This window comes from Hirundo rustica, chromosome 3 (genome assembly GCF_015227805.2).
Source record: "Hirundo rustica isolate bHirRus1 chromosome 3, bHirRus1.pri.v3, whole genome shotgun sequence".
NCBI classification, from domain to species: Eukaryota; Metazoa; Chordata; class Aves; order Passeriformes; family Hirundinidae; genus Hirundo; species Hirundo rustica.
In genome coordinates, this window is record NC_053452.1 from 51283081 (window position 1) to 51309122 (window position 26042).

Consider the following 26042-nt stretch of genomic DNA (forward strand, 5'->3'; position numbering starts at 1 on the left):
AAGAAAACAAAGTATATTTATTTTTGTTCTTTTCACTTTGTATTTTCAGTCTGAAAGGATTGTATTTACCCTCTTTGAAAAGGTATTTTTGAAGGGATCTAAGTTTTTCAGTTTGTTATTCAAGTGATGTTGGCACACAGAAAAAGCTGTATCAGAGTCACTATTCTTACTGCTGTACTGTGCACATTGCAAGGATTTGACAACTGCAGGATTAATTTTGCAGGAAACAAAGCAAGCTGGTGGGCTTAAGCTACTGCAGGCCACATCAACAGCATCAAAAGGCAGAAGTTGCAATGCTAAGGATGAAGTAGGATCCAAGAACTGGCTGCGCACAGCCATACACACAGATGGGACACACATCTCTCCCAAACAGCGTTTAATTCTCAGTAATGCTCAAGCATACACCACATAAGTAACATGAACTGAGAGAGCTACAAAAGCTAACAGTCATAAAGAGGCAAAGACACCTTTATCTTCTTAGATTTTTTATTTATTTATTTACATATAAAAAACATTTTAAATGTACTTACAGTATTTACAGAAATTTCATTAGAGATTTCAGCCCAATTACTGCATCCATTTAGAGAATATAGAAAGAGTATCAAAAACCAAGAACTTCATCGTTAAAGGACTGAACTGTATGAAAAATCACGCTAAAGGAATTTACACAGGTCACCTTTTCCTGAGATACAAGGTGCTTTGTATTTGGTTTGTCATTTTGGTTGTGTGTTTTTCGTTTTGGCGTTTTTTTAAGATGTGCTGAAACTATTAATTTGAACCTACTACAACATCTCTTACTAATACTCAACTGTTTATATGGAACTCAACTGGTTTATATGGAACCACTTCAGAGCAACTGTTTTTTCCTAATATTGAGAAAAACAAGTTTTCTCACACAAGTTCCTTTTTCTTCAATCTTTTAGTGGGGGGATTATATAAAAATATGTGAGTCTGTTCCAGGCGACTGGGACTGTCTTGTTTCTTGCTTCCACAGATGTCAGGAGATGTGGTCATTTTTTTTAAACTACATCATTGACTTATGTGGAAAACCACACAAAAGCAGATTAGATGTTTCTGTGCCAGCACACAGTACTGCCACAATACTTCATTGTTAATTGCAGCTCTAACAATAAAAATTACAATGTCCACTCAAGAACAAGAACTAAAGAAATTCTTAGAAATGTTGGCAGGTATGAGGCCAAAGTTTTGTGAAGTTTCCCTTTCACAGGATATAATGTTTTGGAGTCTTACATCATCACCCAAATCATATTCAAGCAAGAGGAAGGGAGGAGTGCTAAGCAGCAAGAATAAAAATCAGCTGAAAAGGATTGAAGTGGCAAAACCTTGTAAGCGTGTCATACTGGACAGCTGATAGGCCTGTAAAAGGCATGAATATTAAATTATTTTCAATGTATAAATGTTAGGCACTTTCATAATCTGGACCAAGGAGCTATGTATGAATATCCAGAAGCTTAAGGAAAACTACTTCACCACAAGAATAACTACCAATTAAACTAACTTAATTAGGTGAAAATGTATAGATACATACTACATGACAGGTTCACAGCCACATTGCTCAGGTATTTGGTATTACAGAACTGCAAAAGCAAGACTAACTAGCTGTAGCTAGTCATTCCCATCCCAAGAAATCCTCACACTGCAAGCTGCTGTATCCAAATAGATATTACCACCACGATTTGCCTTACTCTTAGGCTCTCAATACCACTACAGGCAACTGCTAAAAACAGGACTGGTGGTAACAGAGCTCACTGACCCAGAAACACCCTTGTCTCACTGTGGTCTCACATTTTCAGCTAGATGCAGCTAGTAAGAGAATCCTGTGCTTTGTGCACCCTTAAACTTCTTTATTTTACAATTACAAAAGCTGTAAGCTGGCCTGAGCAATTTAAACATCTAAACTATCCCTGCGCCACTAGGTAAGTATGCAGCACACAGAAGACAGAGTGTAGGGATGGTGTTAGTCCAGTGGCTTTTGTATTTACAGTTCAGAAATTTTGATTAAAAAGTACATTTAACCTTGTTTTATTCCAAGAGCAGGTCTGCTGTATTTATATGCGATATAGGAGACAGCACTCATAGCGCTCTTCTTGATTTTCAGCTTCTAAAACAACACCACCTTTCCAATACATTTAACTATCTGCCATGCCAAATATTTCCCATAAGTTAGGATATATTCTTGTGTCATTTCTTATTGATCTTAACATCACTGGTTTTAATGATATCTTAGCTCCTGGCTGGGTCTTTTTACTCCACGTGACTTGAAAGATTCAGAAGAATCTCTTTACAACGTAGCTGTATTGCAGGAGTAAGGGAAAAGAACCTGAGCACCTGGTTTTAAAATGTGTCTATCTGCTTTCCTCTTCCAGTGTGTCAGCAAAGGAAAATCTTCCAGAACAATGAAACACTCAGCTCACAGAAATCTGAGATGCTGAGCCTTAGTTCTAACAGCACTAGGGTTTCCTGATGCACTGTTGTAAGTGTAAATCTAATTTTTTAAAAAAATTATAAGCTTCTGACAGAATCTTGGTTTTGAGGCAGATACATCAAATCCACCAACTGCCAGAGCTAATTCCTGACATTCTTGGACAACATCAACATTTTATTTCTTTTTTCGACAAAACTGACCAAAGGAAAACAAACTACCAAGTGCAAGGTTAAATACTCTGAGCAGTTGCAAAGAAAATACTCAGTAAATTGTCTGGTCACAAGCTTCTTCCCAAAAAGCAAGATTAACTTCACAGTTTCTAATGCCCTCTTTATCCCTTCAGAGCCAAGTTTAACTTAAATACTTCTCTGACTTTTATAAATTTCTGAGGTATTTATTGCAATTCATATTCATCAACAAATCTCCAAACTCAGAAAGAAATTACATCAACTCCAATGTCTGCACAAGACACCGCTGCTCATCTACTTAGTAGACAGGGTGCTAAGAGCTTCAGTGATGAACCACATCACTACCTGGAAAGTCAGTTTAGTTGAAGTTTCAAGTGCAATTAATGCTGATTTTCAAAAAGCCTTCTCGTAACACCCAGGAGTGTTATCTTCTGCACCTCTGCCATAGGGAGAACCTACACATTAGTGCATCCTAAGCAGTAAGTCACTAAGCACTGCCTTCTAGGAACTCAACCCAGAATATGACATTGAAAAAGTTGCTAGGGTGTCTCACTGTGTCTGAATATAATGCAGAAATAAATCACAGCCAGCTAAGAATTACTAATTGGGCTTTCCATAACATCATAACTACAAAATTCACCTGCTTGATTTGGCTTTTTCTAAAATTATCAAAACCCTACCAACCAACCTGTTACCTTCCTGTCAGCAGAGATGGGAAAAATAGCTACTGTCTTTAAATCTTTTGTACCACTGTGGTCAATATCTGATATATACAAGAATGGAAGCTCTCCTGAAACTGCTGTTTAAACTTCACCTTAAGAATACTCACATCACTGAGAAATCTAAGGATAGAAGCACTGTGACACTGGTTTTCCTTCAAAACCATCTGTTCTAACATGCTAACAATTCTGATAATCCTAAAAAAATGCATTTTAAAACAAACCCACAATTTTGTGTCAATGGACCAAACTGTAACCGTAAAGTGTTTTCTCCCCGAACTAAACATTCATAATTGCTGTAGACATTTCCTACAAATAGAAAACACCTATCAAATCTTGATTAAAGAGAAATAAATGAATTGCATGGATTTCAATATGAAAAAAATTAAATATAAAAATATAAAATCTTTATTCCTCAGTTTTCAAAACTACAATCTCTATGATACAGAATTCAGAAGACTGTCAAATGACAATAAAACTATTTATAAAGTACTACTTAATCACAGCACTTTTCTACTTTCTTGAGACATTATTTTTAGAGGGCGATTTTATGTAGTTCATTAATTATGTTATTAAAAGAGGGGGAAATGGTAGTGATTTTCATCTTGCTAGAAAACATGCTTGAAAGAAGTTCTATTGATTTCTATTTAAAGAACTTATTGTTCTAAAAATTAGCATTCAAATGTCCCAGAAGAAAATGTCCCAGGCTTTTGAATTTTGAGGACATTTTCTAAAGAATTTGTGCAACCACACATTAGACTTTTTTTTTTGTCAGTGATGATCAGTCAGCTTGCTAACATATTCTGCCAGAATGTGACATAGCTACTCACACCACTAGGTGACCCAAATGGCTGCTGCTGTACTGAAGTTAACAGTAAAGACTACAAATAAATGGTACTTTCACAGAATTGTTAGGGTTGGAAGGAACCTCTGGAAATCACCTGGCCAGGCAGGGTCACCTAGAGCAGATGACACAGGAATGAGTTCAGGTGGGTTCTGAATGCCTTCAGAGAGGGAGACTCCCCGAGTTCCTTGGGCAGCCTCTTCCAATGCTCTGCCACACACCCTCAATACAAAGAAATTCTTCCTCATGCTGAGGTGAACTACTTGTGTTCTTAGTTTATGGCTATTACTTCTTACTTCTTTGACATGGAGCCAAATTCTTAAGATATACAGGAAGAGCTTATAGGCATAGTCTTATCAAAAAGAAATAGGAACATTTTATTTAATATAAAAATACTCTTCAAAAGAAAAAGATCAGCAAAAGGATACCTCCAATAACAGTAAAAATGCTCAAACATTCCTTGCACATGTGTATCATACATAACAAGTGAAGGATTTCTTAAGCATTATGTTTGTTGAACTAATTTTGAACAAGAATTGAAGCAGAAGTGAATAATGGCACAGCTGCTGTTTTATAGTTGATGGTATGTTTTCTATAGAGTATTGTTAAAAAGCACAGCACTATTTCAAATAGAAAAAGAATGAGTTATGTAAAATGCTTTTACATATGATAAAGTGGTTATTATGAAATTACCCCACACTTTTTATGCCATTTTCAGGTACTATTTTCAAACGTGTACTGATCAGAACAAGTACAACCTGTAGATGGTCACAGTTTAACCCAGACTTTCCACAACCTTCAGTAATGCTGTTCTTTCTGAGTTGTGGTTAAGCATTTCAGTTATCCTGGCTACTCAGTTGGCCTATAAGCATTCACAGGCTGTTCTTCACCAACATCTATCATCAACACATCTAACGGAACATGAGGCTTGTCATAGCCAGAAAACTTGAAGCAGCTGCTTGGGATGACTCTTTGCTGTGTTTCTGCGGTAGAGATCTCTGACCCTGAAGACTCACTGCAAGTATCCATTTGGCTACTGTTAGAAAGGAAGTAACTCTCTTTTACTCCGCACTTTGGTTCGTTAGCATCAAAAGAGACCTCCTCTCTGCTTTCCTGCACAGGCACCTCTTCTACTTTGGCTGGTGCCTCTGGAAAAGGGACAGAAGATTCTCCATCACAGGAACTCACAGGACTAACAGTTTGTTCTTCCGGCTGCATCCCCAGCAAAGTTACTTCACCATTCACTGGCAACTCCGAGTGGCCTGATGGGAAGCTAATTACAGATATATACTTCCTGTCTGATCTTGGTCCCAGTAAGGCACCTGTGTTCAGGTTTCTCATCACAATGACCTTAAATGAGGGGGAAAAAAAACAACAACAACAACTTTGAGTTTAAAAGCTGGAAAAATATATAAGTTGGTAATAACAAATTTAACATCATTATAACCAATTCCAAAACAGAACTGCAAAATTAAAAACTGGCATAGTCATTGGCCTATGTCCATGAGTTTAACTGTTCCAGTAACACTTGTTTGCAAGATCTCAAAAATGCTTTCTCTGGGCAAGCACATTAGCAAGAAGCAAATCCATTTCATGTCACCCACTGTATTTTGAAGTTTCCAACGTAGAGGAAAACAGCAAAAGAAGGAAAAAGACATTAATACTCTTCAGCTGGGGAAACCTTTCATAATCTGTACCTAATGAGTGTAACTTACAGCGGCTGTGATAATTTCTGGCACCTGTCTCAACAAGGAGGGAAGTGAACAACATACCCAGTAACCGCATCTATGCTGAAGTCTCCCAACTTTTTTCAGAGCCACTAAGCAGACCTTCAATGCCGCAACAAACTTCATGTTTCACTTTGAAATCTCTCCACAGGTCAATCATACGAATTGTTTCAACGGCCAGGCTTGTTTTAAACAATTATAAAATGCCTTCAAGCTGCTTAGATTCTTTAGCCTTTTTTTATTTTTAATATCTTCTCAAGAGTACATACACACAAAAAACAAAGTAGGATAAATTTTCAGCTATTTGATGGTGTTCCCTAAAGATAACAGAACATCTAGGGAGAAAGAGTTAATAGTGTCCTTTCACAAAATTCATAATTCACTATGTACGTGTATCACACAGTATCAAGTATTATAGATCTGTGAATTTCTTAATAAAGTACAAAATCACTGTTTTTTCAGATACTTTGCAAAAAAAAAAAAACCTGCCTGAAAATTCAGATGGAGGCAAATTTGGAAGAAAGATGTGTATACAGGAGGAGGAAAGACGAAGTAAAATAACATTAAGAAAAATTACAAATAAGCCCAAAGAACCTCCCAGACTGTATTAGTGTAAGAACTGAGAGGACCATCAAAACCAGATGATCCAATCTGACTGTGCTTTTCAAGAGTCTTCCCTGATTAAAAGGTTGTGAGACTGTAGCTTTACATTCATACCTTCAGAGTTTGCTGACTTCATTAGAAAATGCCTTCATCTCTCACTTCAGTCCCATTATCTTACCCCTCAGTAGCCCTGATACCTGTTGATGCTACTCTGTGGTTAAGGCTGGATCAATAAAAGCATTACAGTTTAGGAAAACCAACCAGCCAAACAACCAACACCACCACAAGTCAAGCAAACACTCCCTTGAAGAGCAGTTACTGGTCATTTAAGTTAGTTTTACAAACAGCTGTGTGAACATCACTTAGGTGAGGCAAGCCCCTGGGGAATCAAGGGTTGCCACTGGAAAGTGCATTCAGGTGGCTCCTGACATACTATAGCCTAGCTGCTACTCAACCATCAGTGTCTCTGGATCTTCCTTTTCTGTTATGGAAACAGAATACTACATAAAGAATATTCAGAGTAATTTCCATGAGAATTCATGGAAACCATTAATTTGTAAGAAGTAGATGCTCAGAAGTAATTGCAGGTAACAGATTACAATTAATAATGGGTAGATAGTGAAAATGTTAAGAACATCTTAAAGGATTAATGTACTTTTTGAGAATCTCTTTACACAGGTATATTGGATATATATCCAAAATATTGGGTACTTATGCTATACAACACTGACCCTGAAGGGACCAACATCTATATAGTTTTTTGGGGTGAGGGTTAGCAAAAATCTGATTCCAATATTCACACAAGTGACAAGAGAAGGTAATTCTCTGTGCAAGGTGGAAAACTTGAGGAATGTTAATCGCAACACAGAAACCATGGTCAAAAGCTGCATTTTCAGCTTTCTATCTCTCCCCATACCAGTGCACACTAAACTGAAGTGAAAAACAAAACCTAATGAGTTCTTGTTTCTGTCCTTTTAGGATTTTCACACAGCTCTGAAAAGTCATAGTCGTAAAATGTGTTAAGGGATCACCTTGCATTCTATACAGGACCAGCATTTCACAGTGACCGCTGGCAATACTTAGAGACTTTGGGGATAAAATACACATTCTCTGTACAACTACATCCAAGACTTCTCAAAAAAAAGAAAACCATTTTTTCCCTTGACAAGTTTCTGAGCAAGGCAAGACGGTGCAAAGACACTCCTATTCCCATTCATGAAAGAAGGAAGTGATCAGAAGAAAAAAACTCCTGCGTGTTTCCTGGTACCAAAGGTTTAAGAGGCACTGAGTCATGACTACAAGACAATTTAGCAACTCATGCAGTTGTTTCTAGCTTCAAAGTCAAGAATCACAGCTTATTACAGTAACTGAATGCTTATTACAGTAACATTCAAAAAATCTTAAGTAACAAGGGTAACTAAGATACAGTTGCTATTTGAAGAAAAGTATTCACTACGGGAAAGTTAGTATTTTTCTTTTATTCATGTTACCTAAAATTAGCAAACTGACAGACAGTGATCTTAAGATGGGTATCAGCAGTATTTCCTGGCATGTGCAAGTATTCACATAACTCACATAACTCCTGCCTCCAACAATAGCATCTGAGTTTTCAGGCCTTTCAGTGTCTCAAGAGACTAAGGAGACACTGCTGAAAGTCAGGCTCAAGGACACAGATAAATAACATATCCCAAGGAATCCATAATAGTTGAGGAAATTAATTCTTTCTTAACTTCCTTTTCTAATGACGTGTCCATCTATGAATTCCAAGCAAATTTCAGATGCACATCAAGGAGAGTTTGAGAACTGTATTTCAAATCTTATTAGGGTGATGGAAAAAATATTTGTGGCCTTTGCATGGTTCCACAAAACATTAATGCTACGTAAATTATAAAGAGAAGATTATGTTACTGCTTCCTATAGATGCTCATAGGAAAAAAAAAAAGTTTTCACAAAAGTAATGAAGCAGCTTCTCTCTTGTAAGATGACAATTATTTGTGGCAAGTGTCAGTCAATATTTACAGTAACAATTAGTTTCTCCACATCAAAAATATATGTTGTATAACCAAAAAAATCCAGAGCTGCAAAGAAACTTCCAAAGTGTTTTGTGTGTATCCTTAAGAGTTCTACAAAGAGAAAACACAGTCTTATCTGATTCCTGCCAGAATCGGAAAAAGCATCAGCAAACAGTAAAGTAGGCTTAAGTGAGACTCAACTTTCACTTTTCTCTTATACAGTAGATGTCTTCTACTCACAAAAATATTAGCCACTATTCAAAGATAAAAGACACTGAAGAAAAAGACAGGGAAGTTAAAGCAGAGAGAGAGATGCCTACAGCATATCAGAAAATTATGGTCAGGTTCCTTTAAAAGTGGGTAAGCAAGCCCTTATCACAAATCCTAGAACAAAAATCTAGTACAGGAATAACCACAGGACAAACTGCAATGACTGAAGACAATGGGTGGAAAGAGACAGCCTCCTGTAATACCTTTTGTGAGATAAACGAAGTTTTAACTACAGCTAAACTGCTGAAACATCAGATTCCCTTGATCCAAGCAGAAGACTAACATGAAGTCTTGTAAAGGAATCTGTCCCATTTCACATGCATATTCTGGTAGGATCCTACTGTTTATAATGATATTTAAACATTTAGACAAACAGGTTTTCTGGTTAAGACAATCATTCATTGCCTATACCGAATGACAGCTGCACTGAGGAAGCAGGACCCAGACACGACTGATATGTAATTCTTGGGAGAAAAGACAGTATAAAAGCTCTGGAGCTCTAATTGGCAATAGAATTCTTTCTCTTTTCTCTGAGTATATAAGACTTGCAAAGGTAGCTGCATGGTGGTTACTCTTTATTTTTCCTTCTGTTGGAAAATTTCAAGTTGCTGGAAGTCACTCAAATATTTTAACATCTACTTAAAGCTGCCAGGAAGGAGATCACTGAAAGACAGCAGTCCTAAGGTAGGAAATCTTGCCCAGCCTTTTAACACACAGAAAAACTCCCTAGATGTTTTATTTACAGACAAGCTCAGGTAAGGCGCAATGATCATAACCTGTACAGAAAGAAACGCCTAGTACATACTCAATGGTCAGTGACAGGCTCCAAGTGCCATTAAGTCTATAGAGATAATGTAATATAATTAATCTTATCTTTCATTTCAATTATTTAAATTGTTTGCTCATTACTTTATATGATTAACCATAAAATAATTATACTTAAGTTATTAATTGCTCATTTTATGTTCCCATAGTATTCATATTACCTGTATTGAAACTGCCTCTACGAGCTCTAAAACTTATATTTGTAATTAAGAGACTTCATTGGAAATTGTCAGAAATATAGAATATCCTGATTTGGAAGGGACCCACAAGAATCAGTGTCTAACTCCTGACTCCACCCAAGGCAACCTAGGAGTTAAACCACACATCTCAGAGCACAGGCCAAATGCTTCTTGAACAGGATTTGGGCAGCAACTATTCCCCAGGGGAACTTGTCTCAGTGCCTCACCACCTAGCTAGCAGTATTTATAAATACAGTTATAGGCTTCATTCAGCTCCTTAGCAATAAAATATGATGCAGCTGTGGTACTGGAACCTAGGAACCACAAAGTAACATCTAGCCCAGTAAAATGAGAATATGGCACACACAGGAGTTTCTACAAGGTGAGCTCAAGCATGAGGTTGGAGAACGCATCAGAGAACTTAGGTGTTAAGGAGCACATATTCTATTTGTGATATTCTGCTTCCTGATCCTTTGGATGGGATATCACAGTGGCACTGGAAAGCCAAAATAACTGTGCATCCATCGAACACAGCACTCTAATTCTGCATGAGCCATTTACAATGAATGGTCTTACAGAAATTAGTGTAACAGGACACAGTTATATATTCAGACAAGTACATAGTGGAGTGAAAATGACAAGAAGTCTCCAGCGCCTCTACAGGCCTGTGTGTTTTGATATTGGGGCCTAGCTGCAGATGTCAGAGAGGCTTCTCTCGTGTGATTTTTTAAAGCCTACAGTGTGAATGGCTACCTCCAAACTAGTCTCCCGGCTCCATGACAGTCCATGGAACGAAAGAGGAATTTTGGAAAGCATTTTGTCTGACCAGAAGTGCATATAATTTCAGAACAAGATGAATTATCTTGTGCTGCACAAGTTGGTGGACTAGATCATTGCTTTACTACAAAAAGACCACCTCTGGCTTGGATATCTCATTACGTCAGCGCAATCTCGCCTCCTGATATTCTATCGTAAAGAATGCAGATTCCTGAGAGATCTTGGGCATTGACTATGGAGAGGTCATTTTAAAGGTTTTTGAAACTGAAGAATATAGAATCAAAGATTGTTGTCCACTCTCGCTATAAACGAGACTTCCTCCATCCACTGAGAAGATACTCTTGCTGTAATTTCTGTTAACTACTGCCTCAGGTGGCAGCTCTTTGAAGCTGTGGTAGTTCATTCATTGTGACTAACACAAAACCAGGAGAACATTACAGCAATAGCTCTTAGATACTCCACTCTTGCCTGACATGAAACCAAGGAGCGCCACTGCTCTTTTGGGGATGGCTACAGGAAGCTTTTAAGATACAGCAGCTGATGACCTCTCTTCCCTGTGGCTGCTCAGTGTGAGAAAAGACTTCCATATGTCCTTCTTCCCTCTTCCTACAGAACTATCCCTCCCCTTACTCTGCACATTACTGAGAACATTGAAGCAATTAGCAGAATTTCAATACTACCATTTAATGAAGGAATCTCACTCCTGTGCTCCTGTCCACAGCACGAAAGGAAAAGGACACAAACTGAAACACATGGAATTTTTTCTCAATGTAAGAAAAACCGTGAGGGTGGTTTAACATTGGAATAAAATGCCCACAGGATCTGTGGAGTCTCCTTCCTTGCAGGTATTCAAAAGCCATTGGGATATGCTCATGGCTCACCAGCTCTTGTGCTTGAGGAAAAGGCTTTGGGTAGATGACCTCAAAAAGTGTCTTCTCACATCAGTGATTCTGCACTTTTGTGTCTTTGCTACTAGAGTGAACACAAACCTGCCAGGTATGCACACATTGAGTTTTTAAGAACCAAGTTCTCAAACTAGACCAGGTACTGCTACTTCAGTTAAAAAGAGACTGAAGTCTAGCCCTAAAAAACTAAAAAGCATCTGGCTGCAAAGGCTATCAGAATATTAGACTGGCATGTACTAAATATCTATGAGACTGCGGTAAAAAGGCAAAAAACCCCCAAACAACCAACAAGAGACTGGCATCAAGATACAGTAGTTAGAAAACTTACCAAAGACTTGGGCAGCTGTATGTTGTTTTTCTTTAGTTTCTTGCAGCCACAATATATTGTTGGTATTACAGTCAAGATCCCAATAACAACACAGAGAATGATGATACCATGTGTACCTAAGAAGTTAAAGCAAAATCTACTAGGAATTTTGGAAAAACAAGCCACTGCTGTATCATTTAGAATAATTTCAGAAATTGCAATAGCTCAGAATACTTAGCTGTAATGTGGGAATTTGTCAAATTCCTTTTTTCACTCAGGAAAACTTAATCCATAACACTTTTATGGAGTAAATAAAAATTAGAATGCCAGAAGCTTTTCCATTTATATAAACAGAATTTTTATAGAAATAAAGGAATTTTGCAACTAATTTTTGTTCCTTAGAGATGACAGATGGGGATGATGACATTTGTACACTTCCTATGTGATAACATATTAACTGACAGAACTACACAGAGTTTACGTACAATAAAAGTAAAATATGAAATCTTCAAAACACAGAATTGTTAACAACTACTACTAGGACTCCACTAGTCCAACTCTCCTTAATGCCCTCCCTCATCCAGCTGCTCCTCTACATTCAAGAAAACTGCTTCTATCAATTTTATATCTTTGATGAAGTTACAGGCCATGATCAAGTACAACCACAATGTAAGAGGTTCAGAGATATAAATCTGGGTCACTATCTGCCTTTTCTCTCTTTAATTAAGAAAAAGACATTAATATCTTAATTTAATGACTGTAAGTTTATAACTGCTTCCAGTTAAAAGTCTATGCACATTATCCTCAGTCATGACGACTGAGCAAAAAAGCCAGTTGCTAGAAAAGACAATGCCTACAAAAAACAGCCAGTGAATGATCCATCTGTGATTTTTTAATTACACCAGTGTTCATTCACAACAGAAATAGGTTTTGTGATACCAGCAACATAGGAAAAACAGCCCCCCAAAATTCAGGGTCACTTGAAAATAATGCATTATCTGTAAAGGTCAGAACTCCAAGAGCACTTGGAAAAAAATTACTAAGCTTTCCCTACTTTTTCTATTCTCCCAAAGGCATCCATAGCATCAAATACTTGCTAGATCAGATCTGTCTTTACATTCAGTATGTTCTTAATTCAGCATTAGAATCCTCTTACTCAATGTCTGCTCGAGACGAACAGGAGGGCAGCTTTCCTCTGATGGAGTGCCAACCATCAGATTATCAAAAATTGCTTTTGCTGAAACACAGTAAGTGGAGTTTTCAGTAAGAACTGGGATTTTGAGGCTACACTTATGCATTGTACAGTTGTCCTCGTAGAGCTCTTCAGTCTGGAAAAAAATGGAAGACATGTTGTATCATTAGCTCACTAGAAAAATGTTACAGTACCTTCCACCACCTCCAAAAACATTAAAACACGTTTACTACATCACCCATGTATCTTGAAAAGCTGTGTGGCCATCAGCTTACTGACTACCTTAAGATGTTGTATTTGACCAGAGCATGGTATTTTCCAGCTAAAATTTCTGCTGTTCATAGCAGAGATTCATATTTATAAAACCTGCACCTGGATGCATATGAAAAGCTGGCTGTAAGTAAATCCACCTGTTGTAATTTTCCTCCCCTTCACCCTCCATGACTACTAAAAAACGGGTATAAATATCTTGAAAGGTAATTTTCTTAAATGAAACGTCTCTTTAGACAAGGGAGATGGGCACAAGTTAAGTTACCAATGTTTTAGCATGTATGAAGAAACAGCAGCATGTGATTGAGTAACACTTATCTATTGCTAATACAATAATCTAATTTTTGTTGTAAGCATTCATTTGGACAACTAAAATAAAGACCTTTCATTCACATATGTCCTTGTAATGCACTCAACATTTTAGGTGTTCAACTGTTTTCTTGGTATCTGTTAACTCCATGTGTCATAGGCGCAAATCCCTTGTCTAGGCATTTAAGGTAAACAAGTATTTAAATTTTAAATTTTATTTTGGGAACCTACCTCATTTTCATTATACCGAACAGTCACCAAGTACTGAAGCTTTGAATAAATGTCTTCAATACAAGAAAGAGGGAATACAGGATGGTAAATATCAACCATGATTTTATCACCATGTCTTGAGAGGTTCAGTTTTGGCGGTCCTATTTTTCCTGCAACACATTGCACCATTGTTATTAGGCCAAAGCTTTTAACGTAAAATACGGTACTTATAGTTAGCTTTCCAAAATTCATCAGAGATTCGAGAATTATGTATTTATTTCCACGCTGTTAATATTGCAGAGGTGCGGTAAGACCTCTCTGTTGCTTAGAAGTAATGGAGGCATTGGATACATTAACTAATCAGTTTCTAAAATGGAAACAGATTGTCCATGAAGAATTTCAGTGTTAAGCAATTTAACTTTCCTACACATGTAAGGCCATAAAAATTCAGCTGACAACAGAAAAAACTAACAGCAATTAAACATATACATAAACGAGAACCAAACACGAGATCCTGCAGACTAGATCCCACCACAAATCCCTCAGTTAAAAACAATACTACACTGAAAAAAAATGCTGTTATGAAAAGCTAAACAAATCTCACCATGAGCACTATTTGGAAACTTTGGATTTCCCATGGCAATGGCTTATGTGAATTTTTCACGTCTAATGGTCTGACTGAACACATGTTTCTTGTTCAATAGGAAAGGGATTTTGTCTCTCCATACACGGCTACCAGTTTTCTGGAACAACCATGACTTGGGTTCCTTTGTCAAGCTCTAGAAACTGGCCACTATTTCAGGTCATAGGACTGCTGAGGGGGAACAGCATCATAGCAGAAAGCAAAGAGGGACTCCACTCCTTCAGCTCCAGCAATGCAGAAATCCAGCGCTAGCTAAAGCATAGCCCGAGTCAGATAGAATCTCACGGGCCAGGCTCTCCCTGAAAGCTGTGTGTTGGTATTGCAGCAAGCACGTAAGAAGTGTCCCGGTCTTTCCTGACTGTTGCATTTCCTTTGCACTGCCCATGCAATGCCAGGGCCTGCCACACTGGATTGTAGACACAAAATTTACTTTTACAGTACTGATGTTAAAGACTGATATTTTTCCAAAGCAGCCCAAAGGACTTATGTGAAGAACTAGTAACTTAGTTATCCAGTCACAAATACCTAGACAGCTGAAGCTACCAGTACATAGCATTCTAGTGTCAGGCAAGACATTGCTACTTCAGTGATGCCTAAAGGTCCATGTTTTCTGGTGACAGCTTCCTACCCTAAATTCACCAATTTCTGGGGCACCAGGCAAGAATATGGGAAGAATTCAGAGTGCACCATCAGCATCACCTTCTTGCCTTCAGACATTTTGAAACAAATACTCAGACACCACAGAGTCAGAGCTAACAAGCACCACGAAGTTCCTACTAAGCAATCACCACATTTCATTTCATCCTGGACTCCTGGCTTTAAGATATTCCCAAATGCAATGCAATAACAGAACAAAAGAAATAATAACTAACTCTAGATTTTTGGAAAAAATTATGAGGTTTAGTTTAGATACAACTTACCATGTCTTTGCAAAATAAACTCATTTGACTCAACATATTCAGACTGTTGTGACCCAACAACAGCTTTAACTCGAAGCCAGTGAGACAAATAAGGGTCACATACTTCCTCTGAGAGATCACAAGAATGAGCTGAAGTGTTCACACAGGTTGAGACGTTCTTATAGTAACCTAAACTGTAAAACAAATGAAGTATTAGTTAATAGTTAATTAGTTAATAATTTCAACTGCATAATTCTGTACAATACACTGCCAGTAACAAAAAACTGTGAGGGTGGCCAGGACCTGTAAGGGGACAGATTGCCCAGGGGGGTTATGGAGTCTCCTCCCCTAGGGATATTCAAAAGCCAACTGGACATAATCATGGATGACCTGCTCAAGCAGGGGGTTTGGACCACAGGACCTCCAGAGAACTCTGCCAACCTCAACCATCCCAGTACTTGACAAATTTTGCCTTAATTTACACATGGGCAACCTTCTCCCTATGTGACTTCACCACACAGAAACAAAACAATTTACCATGGACTGACTACTTTTATATGCTTCTAGAGAATATCAGGTATAGGAAGTAAGAAAATATAAGAACTTACTTGTAAGGCTTGATTTCCACAATAAAATTAGGAGTTTCAGACACAGGTGGGTACTGCCAATGTAAAACTGTTTTGAAGTTTTCAGATGTTACTACAACCTCCGTTGGTGAAGGCACTAGAAGGAAGAGAGCAATTGTACTTTGAAAAACAGATGTTTGCAAACACAAGAACACCCACAAGTACTTCTAAATTATTTGGAAAAGGCAACCTGCTAGCCATAAAAATCACAAATACTTCCCCCAAAGGAGCTAGTCTGTCACCAGTACAAACACTTAGGAGCTCTGTAAACTGATTTATTATTCATCTCTCCTGCAGAGACAGCTTTTGTCCCCTTTGTAACAATGTCAGATAACACCATGTCCATCTGACAGCCTATATCAGATCCACAAGCAGTGATGATTATATCCCTGTGTTGGTCTTTAACAGATATAACAGCAAGACAGGTTGTAAGACTTTACTCAAGATAAAGGGGATTAGCCCAGTTCCTGTAGATTTCTCTTGCTGTTCAGAAACTGAATTAGAGTGGATGGGCTGGGAGATGGTACCAGAGCTGGAGTATCAAGGCCAAAATGCACCAGGCCTGCTAGAGTAAGCCTGGATTCCCTACGAATTTCTAAGAGTGATACTTCTACCACTCCAGCAGTATTTTCAGTAAGCTGTGATGACCAAAATAAACCACAAACATTTGTAAGGAATTTGAACACTGAAGCTACAACGTAGTTCCATTTGAAGGAACACATTTGAAGTACACTTAGCAAACAACTTCAGTGGTAATACAGTAAAGCAATACAAAAATAAGAAGTAACACTGACAGTCTCCCACACGCAGCAAGTATCTGTTTCAAGCAGCATCCACAGTAGGGATACTAATACGGAGCAGCTGCAGGGGAAGGAAAATTACAGGATTCTTTAACTGTTGAAGGCTATCACGTGACATTCAGGAAGAGAAGAGAAATTAAGGTAACTCAGCTGAATTTAACCATTACAGCTCAGCTTCTCCTCGTCTGGTTAGGTACTCTTAGTGCTCTCAATGTGGCTTTTACAAAATGTTGAGGGGACTCGTTTTGATCGGCTTTACACTGCTTCTTGTTCACAAAGCAACTACTGCAACTTCACTCTGTGATATATTTAGGGAAAGTAAACAATTTTCACATCCTGAGAAAAAGACCACAAATATAACACATTACTGAAAGTAATACACAGAGGCTGAGATGTGTTATTGACCACAAAGGTTTGATAGATGTAATACAGATATCTCTGCAAATGGTTCTGTGGTTTATGTTTTAATACATAGAAGAGTGGTATTTCAGCTGTTGGGAAAAAAGGAACATAATCATCAAATTCACAAGAAAAAAAAAAAGGTGACAAGTTGACAGAAGTTGTGTCAAGCACACAGATGGGCCAAAGCACACAAACATTACTTCAAATATGCCATTTTAAGCTACAGTGTAACTAGCCTTACAAAATTTTAACTTTTGTGTACTATTATACAAAAGAAACTGCTTAACAAAAGGGGTTGACCCCAGAGCACTGAAGAAGGTGGCAAATGTTACAGTAGGACCCTTCCATCATCTGCCTAAGGTTTGGGGAGGCCGTGCTGACTAGAAGCCAGCCACTTACAACTTACAAAAAGGGCATGAGGAAAGACCCAGGAGACCATACCTATTAATAGCCTAACCTCAGCACCTGGAAAAATGATGGAGAAGACCAGATCAGGTGCTCTCTAAAGACACTGAAAGAACAATTCAATCACCAGCAACAGTCAACAGGGGTTCACAAAGTCAAAGTCCTGTTTAACTGATTAATTACCTGCCTAATGGGTGAAAGGAAGGCAGTGGATGTACTTTTTCTGGATTTTAGTAAAGCTTTTGATACTGTCCCTCACTGCATTCTTCCAAACAACCTGGCACATGCAGGTTCACAGCCCACTGAGTGAAGAACTTCCTGCAGGGCAGAGCTCAAAGGGTTGCTGTGAATTGGGCTGCACCTGGCTGGGGAGCAGCAGTCTTCCCTGGGGCCCTGTTCTGTTCAGTATTTTTACCAATGATATGGACGCAGGAGTTGAATGCACCTTGGGCAAACTTGCCAGTGATACTGACCTGGGGGGTGCTGTCTACCCTCTCAAGGCATGCAAAGCCTTGCAGAGGGAGCTAAACAAATGGTCTTCACTGTCTAGCTCTTTTCCTCAGGCTGGTTATCTGATTTCTAATGATTTCTTCTCCAGACAACCTAGAGACAGTGCCTAGAGGTGCCACAGTCCCATCTCACTCCAGCATCGAGTGAAGACTACAGAGGACACAGCAGATTTTCAAAGTGCTAATGTCTAATCTTTATAGATGCCATTTTTGCATATTGCCAGTTAAAAGGCCACGAAACATTATGTGAACACTTTTTAACTTAACCCATAATAAAGCTTTCATTCTTCTAAACACATTACACCATGTTATGTGTTGTGGAAGACAACAGTAGCGCTTAGAGCCACTAAGGTAATCGTTAAACATAAAACTCCTTTTAATTTATAATAAACATAAATGCAGCAACACACAAGGTGCAAATTCAAACAGTGAAACAGCAAGTATGAAAAGAGAGAAGAAAACCTATCAGCAATTCATGTCATAATGCACAACACAGAAAACTCAACAAGTTCTAGTCTGCCTCCAGTTCAAAGTGATTCCCATCTGCAGCTCACCTTGCCTTGCAAGACAGAAATACTGGCTGCTGAGAAGCCAACAGAGACCAGCAGGAACAATTTTTTTCACAAAAACATGTACGTGCACGTGCATTTTGGAACAACATAAAAGGAACTTCAGGAAACAGCTCCACATCCATAGAATAAAGGAATAGAAGGCAAAGGGAGGCCAATCAAACACCTTTTTTAAGTGTGGCAGAAGAAATTAAACATGGGAATTTTGGAAAGCAAATGTAGCAAACTAAGAGAGGGGTAAAAGTGAAGATAAGCATGACCACAGGGTGACCTGGAAGTTTAACAGAGAAGACTGTGGGAATACAGCCCCACAGTTTACCTCAGCAAACTCACACCTGCATCAGTTTATAACTTGGACAGAAATGTGTTTATTTGTCCGCATGCAAACAACCCAAACTATTGCTGCTGAGAGGAATGACAAGATTTGTCTTCACAAACAAGCCCTGGGTCTGGTGGTAGATAAAACTAGCACTGAGAGATAAGAGAAACAATGGGAAGGATTTACTGACTGATGAATGGAATAGAAGATATTTGCCTTTACAAACAAACCACAGATTTGTTTATAAATGAAATTGAATATCGAAAGATGAAAGTTAAATTGGGGAAAACCCATAAATCCCATAACAATTAAAAATTAGGGGGGTTATACATTAAAAAGGGAATCTTAGGTCTTAGGCATGTCGGGAAGTCTGTACTTCTCAAGTACCTCAGCCAATGGGGAAAGAGAGAGGGAAATGCGGCCGGGAAATTAGGATAAAAAGGAGGCTGTGTCTTCCGAAAATCTGAGAGATCCCAGGGGAAATGCCCCATGGCCTCTCACCTTTATTCAAATAAAATAAAATGGCTCCTCTCTGTCCTTTTGGGACATAAACCTCTGGTGTTCGTGGATTAATTTTCCTAACACTGCCATACTGACGGCAAAGATCTCATCAGGTGTGACTACTGTGGGACATGAATATGCATATACATAATCAAACACCTTCTCAATGTGCAATTATCTCAACTAATGTATCCAAGACTTAGTAGACATTTACATCTTCAGCGAACCTGCATAGCAGACAGGAAGGAAATACACGTGGGAGGAAATTAAAAGCCAAACTCCACTGAAAAACTTGTTTTACTGCAACTATCTGCTGCTGCTTGATTTCAGGCTGCTAAGAAATAAGGGGGATGCTGGATTGGGTTGGTTTGGAGGGTTTTTTTCAGAGTAACATTAACAAGTGTACCTAGCTGTGTCTTGGACTAAGATAAATGTTAGAACGAATTCACTACTTGCACATGATATATGATGCAGTTACGCTTCAAAACTGTATATCGTCAAGGCAGAAATGCTAGTTTTAACCTTCAGACAAATATAATTTGTGAAGAACAAGTCTAACTTGTTTTATACATTCACTTCCCCAAGTCAAAAATGACCACTGCACATCTCTCGCAAATCTCAGCAGGGTCATATGCAAACCATATAGACATAAAGAAAGATTTCTTTACCAGCTGAACCTGACGTTCTTGTTCACTATGTTAGTGTTCCTGAACAATACTACCTATGGAAAGTACTTATGAAATTTGAAGCGGCCTATACTCAATAAAATCTATTTTTAAAGCATATACAGAAGGCCTTAATATTTTGTATATATGTAGATGTCCTACCTGTTCACTGAGCCTGGGCAATGCATTGCCTAGAGCAAAAATTAATTCAATAAACTGGACATTTCCGAGACGTAAAAATGAGACGGCCTTCAAGCTGATACTTGTATCTTACGCAAGACTGAAAATTCCTTCCCTCATTCTGGCATTGCTGCATACACAGAAGGATTTGTCACCACTGCTCACACAAGTGGAATTCAGCTGAAGTGCAATAATGCACGTAACAGAACAGGGCCTGATGAATCCACAATGCAGGTATTACGGTACAGCTATTTGACAACAGCAGCCCTAAAAGTTCACTCAAGTCATATGTGACTTTTAAACATCATTTAGGCACTGAAATACAGTCTGAAAGCACAAACTGAAAGCTTGAAAAGACAAAAATAACAAGTAAAAACATATTTTGAAAGTTTGTTCCTTTTTTGGATTTACATTAAAAATAAACAAATCCTTATAAACTCCAAGTGACACATCATAGGAAAACATTTATAAGCCACTTCAACAGGCCAAGAGGGACAACCGTTTGAACTCTGCTGCAGAATCGTGGTAAACTTATCATTTAAAGACACACAGCTGCAACAGTAATCGGTCAGACCCTTCTGGGCCCCGGACTGGGAGAAGTGTGCCTTCCTTGTGCCAGCCCTATGCTCTACCTACAGTTGCTTCAGCTCATAGATTCACAAAACATTCTGAGTTGGAAGGGACCCACAAGGATCCCTGAATCCATCTTACATGAATCGCCCACATGGGGTCCTGAGCTCGCATATCCACTTTACCTACACCCAGAAAGGGTAGCAGCTCTGATGATTTCACAAACATAAAAAAGTCACTCTCCTTAGCTTTCACCACCCATGAAAATGAAGACAAGGGAAAAAAGGTCAGATAAATTTGCACTACCTTTGAATGCTTCTGCAGTACTCTGCAACCATATGCATTGAAAAAAAAAATACCCAAACAGAAAAAAAGGTGGCTAAAAGGCAATCAGTACTCTGAAAGATGGATTCAGAAGGCAGCAAGCCAATGCTAAGGATGAAAGATAACACACTGCATTTCCGTAAGTTTGGGGGGTTTTTTGTGCTCAACTTGGGATTCAAAGGGCTTGATATAATGACAGGCTTGACTGGGATGCACGAGACCAAATTTACAGAGACCGAATTTACAGCCGTTAGTGCTGTTTAGGTAGCAATGAGCAGGCTCCTGTGCTTGCCCTGGGGCTCACCTTCCTATCTATTTGAGTCCAGTGCTCCCTGCTTTCACTGCTCGCTGTACTGCTTATCAGCTCACAGTAGTGTGCCTGGGAAACATTGTGGTAAGAGCCATGACAACAGACATGGGCTGGCAAGTGGCCAGGGTATTGCTGCTCTCTGCTGTATCACACTCAGGACTTGAAGTGGAGGGGGGGAAGAAGGAGGAAGTGTGGGACATTTGGAGCGACAGTGTTTGTCTTCCCAAGTAACCCTTACCCACGATGGGACCCTGCTCTCCTGGAGAAGGCTGAACACCTGCCTGCCCATGGGAAGCAGTGAATTAGTTCCTTGTTCTGCTTTCCTTATTAAACTGTCTTTATCTCAATCCATGAGTTCTCCAGCTTTTATCCTTCTAATTCTCCCCCCAGCATTACCAGTCCTGCTAGTAATGGAGTGAACAAGTAGCTGTGCGGGGTTTGGTTAAACCATGACAAAATGGTCCTCCTAATCATTTATATCCGCACTTCAATCTGTTCTAAATTGAACAAAATTGGCTGGCACAAAAAGCAGAGTTCAGCCATCTGAGGGCTGGAGGAGAGTTAGAAGCACTGCCCAGCACCACGGGACCGAAACTGTTCAGGAAGAGGTCACTGCTCACCACAGGCTGCAGGAGCACCAAGCACGTGCCTTGGGGAGGAATGGGAAATGTCTGCCAGAGCAGGGGTTCTGCCTTCTGCCACGTTCCCCTTCAAGGCAGCACGTGGGTTAGCATGGCCCCCTCCCTGCGCACTTCTGGCAGGCCAGGCACTAAACAGCTCCTGCTCCTATCAGACTGCTGGAGGGGAGCTGCCTGTTGGCTGTGCTCGGTTGGGAACTCGGCACACTGGCAAACACCAAGGAGCAAGGTGATGAAATTTTCTACCTGCTACCTTCCTTTAAAGTGGCAGCAGCCACGTGGTGTATATGAAAATGCTTGCATGTGCTTGCCTTCATCCTTTCATTTATCCCTTCAAAAGAAACCTAAGAGATGCATTTCTCTTGTAATGCCACTCCCATACCCGGATAGTACTTCTTTAAAGGATTTACTACAAACAAGCTGAACTTAATGCATGTAATAGCAATTTATGCAGAAGATTATACCAGAAGTAGATCTTGAAAGACCTCAAATTCATAAAGGAATTAGTTTACAAATTAAATGAGCACCATGACTGGTGTAAAATTTAAAGCTATTAATTTTTTAAATATTTACTGAAATGAACTTAAATGATTTCCCAAGTATCATGAATAAACACTATACACAGTACATAGAGCATTTTTACAGCTTCTATTTAAAACAGATTTTTATTTTCTAGGGGCTCAGAGGTTTGACATTGTTGTATGGAGTTTTTTAAATCATTGTTTATGACAAAAATCTCCACAGGGTTGTAAGCTGTACTCAGAGGAGAGGTATATGAGATCACCGTCTTGAGAAAAACCACCGCAAGTTGCACAAGATAGACACTTAAACAGATTAAATAAAACAAGCTAAATATTGTTTTATCTTTTACGAGCGTGCATCCCTTCTGTTATAGACGAGAAGTGTTGTAATAGATGATATCTAAACGCAGCACTTCCTACTATCTAACTTGTTTTTGTTTGCAGCTTGACAGTCAATTGCTATCAATGCAAATAATCTGAACCATAAACAACAACTCAAGACCACCATGATTATCACATAGGTCAGGAATTCAGCTGCCTAAATGAACTACACACGTCCTTGGAAATGTGGCTTACAATGTGCAGTAAGCACCTGAGCCGCTACCACAGCCTCTAAATCTTCACCTTGACCAAAGACCTTGTTTTCCACGATATTAAAACAGAGACTGAGAGTTCCCATCAACAAGAGCCCAGCTCCACTGTGGAGTCAGAGGCCTATCAATGCAGGCACATTAGGCACCCAGCTGCAGGAAATGTAGGTGTTCCAACTGCTGCTGGGTTGTCTAGCTTCATTCCTTTTCTAAGGAAAATGGCATGTTGCAATGGAAGATTAAGATGACTGAACATTTCTTCATTACACACTCAGCTTTGATATACCTAGTATTATATTACTGGCACACTGAAAGCCCTCTAAGACTTAAGGGGAAAAAAAAAAAAAAAATCACATAATTGTTGCCATGGAAATTCTGGGCTCCACAGTACAAGAGAGACATGGAGCTTGTGGAGCAGGTCCAGCAGAGAGCTACAAAACTGATCAAGGAATTGGGGCATCTCCGTTATGACGAAAGGCTGAGGGAGCTGGGCCTGCTGAGTCTGAAGAGGAGATGACCGAAAGGGAACCTCATCAATATCTACAAGCTGAAGGTGAAGTGCCAAGAAGACAGTTCCTCACCGGTGCCAAGCAACAGAACAAGAGGCAATGGGTAGTAACTAATGCACAGAAAGATTGACTTCAATATGAGGAAGAACTTCTTTATTATACGAGTGACCAAGCACTGGAATAGGTTGCCCAGAGAAGCTGTGGAGTCTCCCTCACTGGAGTTAATCAAAATCCATCTGGATGCAACCCTGTTCTATGTGCTCTAGGACGACCGTGATTGAGCAGGAAGGTTGGATCAGGTGTCCCACTGTGGTCACTTTCAACCTGATCCATTCTGCTATTCTGTATGTGACAGCATAAACATGCTTCAGACTTCCCCTTCTACCTTAATTCTTCCCCTGTAGCTCAGCATATCTGCTTGCATCAATATTATTATGAAGTAAGGACATGTTAATAGTCATTACATACAAAACCAGCATTTTCATTCAACTAATACATAGAATTGTCAATTAGTGACTGTTACCAAGCTGAGTGCAAGTCACCAAGAAAATGCTACTGGAATTTTCAAAACCTAACTCAAAAATACATTCTGCTCCTTTGAGCTGAAGGTTTGCTGCACTTGCATGCAGAAAAGTGGGCTTTCTGCTTTTAGGCAGCTTGCTACATCATCTACACCACAGTATTACTCTCTATGCTTACAGAGATAACTTGTGCTGGACTAGGCTGGTTTGTTTGACAAATGATTTATCGGTATTGCTTTTTACCCTAAAAAATGCTTAATACAATGTAGAAGTAGCACATTTTACTAGCAATTAAAGCATGCACTTAAAAGAGACTAAGAGCAAACAAGAAAATTTTTAACACATCAAGCCACCTTGCTGACCCAGTGTGGAAAAAAAAGTAGTTCTCCCTGCAAGGTTTGCCAGTTACCATCAGACACCAAGTCAAACGGACTGGATATTCAAAATGCAAACTATTAAGTGACAAGAATGCAGGCAGGTTGCTATTTTTAGCACTGACAAAGCTAAGCACACTTCCAGAGCGTAGTGTGGCCCATGCTCAGGGGCAATCAAGTTCAGTCACTTCAACTGGGGATGGAGCTGAACTCCAGGAAATCTCCATTTGCGGAATCCAAGGAGCCTGGCCACATAGCCAGCTCTCAGTAGTCTCAATAAAAACTAAATGCATGCTCCCTTTTAACTATTAGACAGCAACCTCTGTTTTTAATGAACTCTGCAAGCAAAGACACAACGCTGTCCTCCGGTGGCAAGCCACCCCTCCTCCCCAGGAGTATTTGGCCAAAACGTGCGTGTTCCAGGACGTGATCCCGGTACCCTCTTTACACTCCCCAGTCCTGCGCTCCCCATTTTCGCACCGAAATTCCCAGTTGCTCTACTTCTTTGGACAGATGAAGTCATAAAGCACAGCGGAGCAGGCCCGTCCGACGCGCACGCCGCTCCTGCTTTGTGCGCCAAGATGCGCGAACTCCCGACACGAAGACTGATGTCACCAGCGCGCCGCCGGTGCGCCACGACACGGCCTCGGGGGCCAGGCTGAACCGCGCTACCCGAGAGAGCTGGGCCGGGCCCGGGGCGCCTCGGCGGGCCGGCACGGCACGGCACGGCACGGCACGGCCCGGCCCCGGGGAGCGGGGGAGGAGCGGGGGCTCCTCCCCGCCGCCGCCCGGCCGCTCGCACTGCCCCGGCGGCTCCCTGCGGCAGCGCCGCGGGGCCGGCGGAGGATTCCGGGACAGGGCACGGCCCCGCCGGTGCCGCGGCCCCGCAGGCGACCCGTGCTGCCCATCAGCCGGCCGGCCTGCCCGGGCCGCCCCATCCCCCCGTCCCGCCCCGCCCGTTACCTGCGGGCGGCCGCTCCCCCTGGGAAGCCGCGCTCCGGCGGGGCGCCAGCAGCGCCGCGAGAGCCAGGAGGGACAGCGGCACCCGCATGGCCCCCGGACCGAGCGCAGCCGCTCCGCACCGAGCACAGCCCCGCCGCGCTACCCAGGCCGGCGCCCCGCCCCGCCGCGGCGCCTGCGCCGGCCAGGAAGGGGCGGGCAGCCCGGCAATGATAGTGCGGGGGCGGGCGGGTCACTGCCGGGCAGCGCCCGAGGGGCGCCGGGGAAGGGGAGGAGGGGAGAGTGGCGGAGCGCGGGCCCGGCGGCGGTCCCAGCGGGGAGGAGGATGTTGTGCTCCGCGACGCCCGCGCTGGCTTTGTAATGCTGTGTCTTAAGTGCCGGTACTGGGCCGTACCTGTCAGCCCCAGCCGCTTGGAAAGCACCG

The 26042-nt window shown here is 40.5% G+C and overlaps 1 protein-coding gene across 1 annotated transcript; it reads right to left on the reverse strand.

Annotated features, from left to right (window-relative positions):
* Nucleotides 1–468: 468 nt before the first annotated feature.
* On the reverse strand, nt 469–25745 carry IFNGR1 (interferon gamma receptor 1). The gene is made up of 7 exons (XM_040058895.1): nt 25622–25745; nt 15934–16048; nt 15347–15519; nt 13805–13953; nt 12959–13130; nt 11824–11939; nt 469–5547 (listed from the first exon to the last, which is right to left on the reverse strand). The coding sequence occupies exons 1-7, from the start codon at nt 25707–25709 to the stop codon at nt 5047–5049; spliced, it is 1314 nt and encodes a 437-aa protein (XP_039914829.1). The 5' UTR covers nt 25710–25745; the 3' UTR covers nt 469–5046.
* Between the last annotated feature and the right edge of the window lie 297 nt (nt 25746–26042).

What these genes read in the sequence shown, in the direction of transcription:
- IFNGR1 (XM_040058895.1), bottom strand. Translation starts at nt 25,709, where the DNA reads ATGCGGGTGCCGCTGTCCCTCCTGGCTCTCGCGGCGCTGCTGGCGCCC. An exon ending in GTGGAAATCAAGCCTTACAA is followed by an intron (nt 15,520 to 15,933) that starts GTAAGTTCTTAT and finishes TTTGTTTTACAG; the next exon opens with TTTAGGTTACTATAAGAACG. An exon ending in TTCGGTATAATGAAAATGAG is followed by an intron (nt 13,131 to 13,804) that starts GTAGGTTCCCAA and finishes ATTTTTTTCCAG; the next exon opens with ACTGAAGAGCTCTACGAGGA.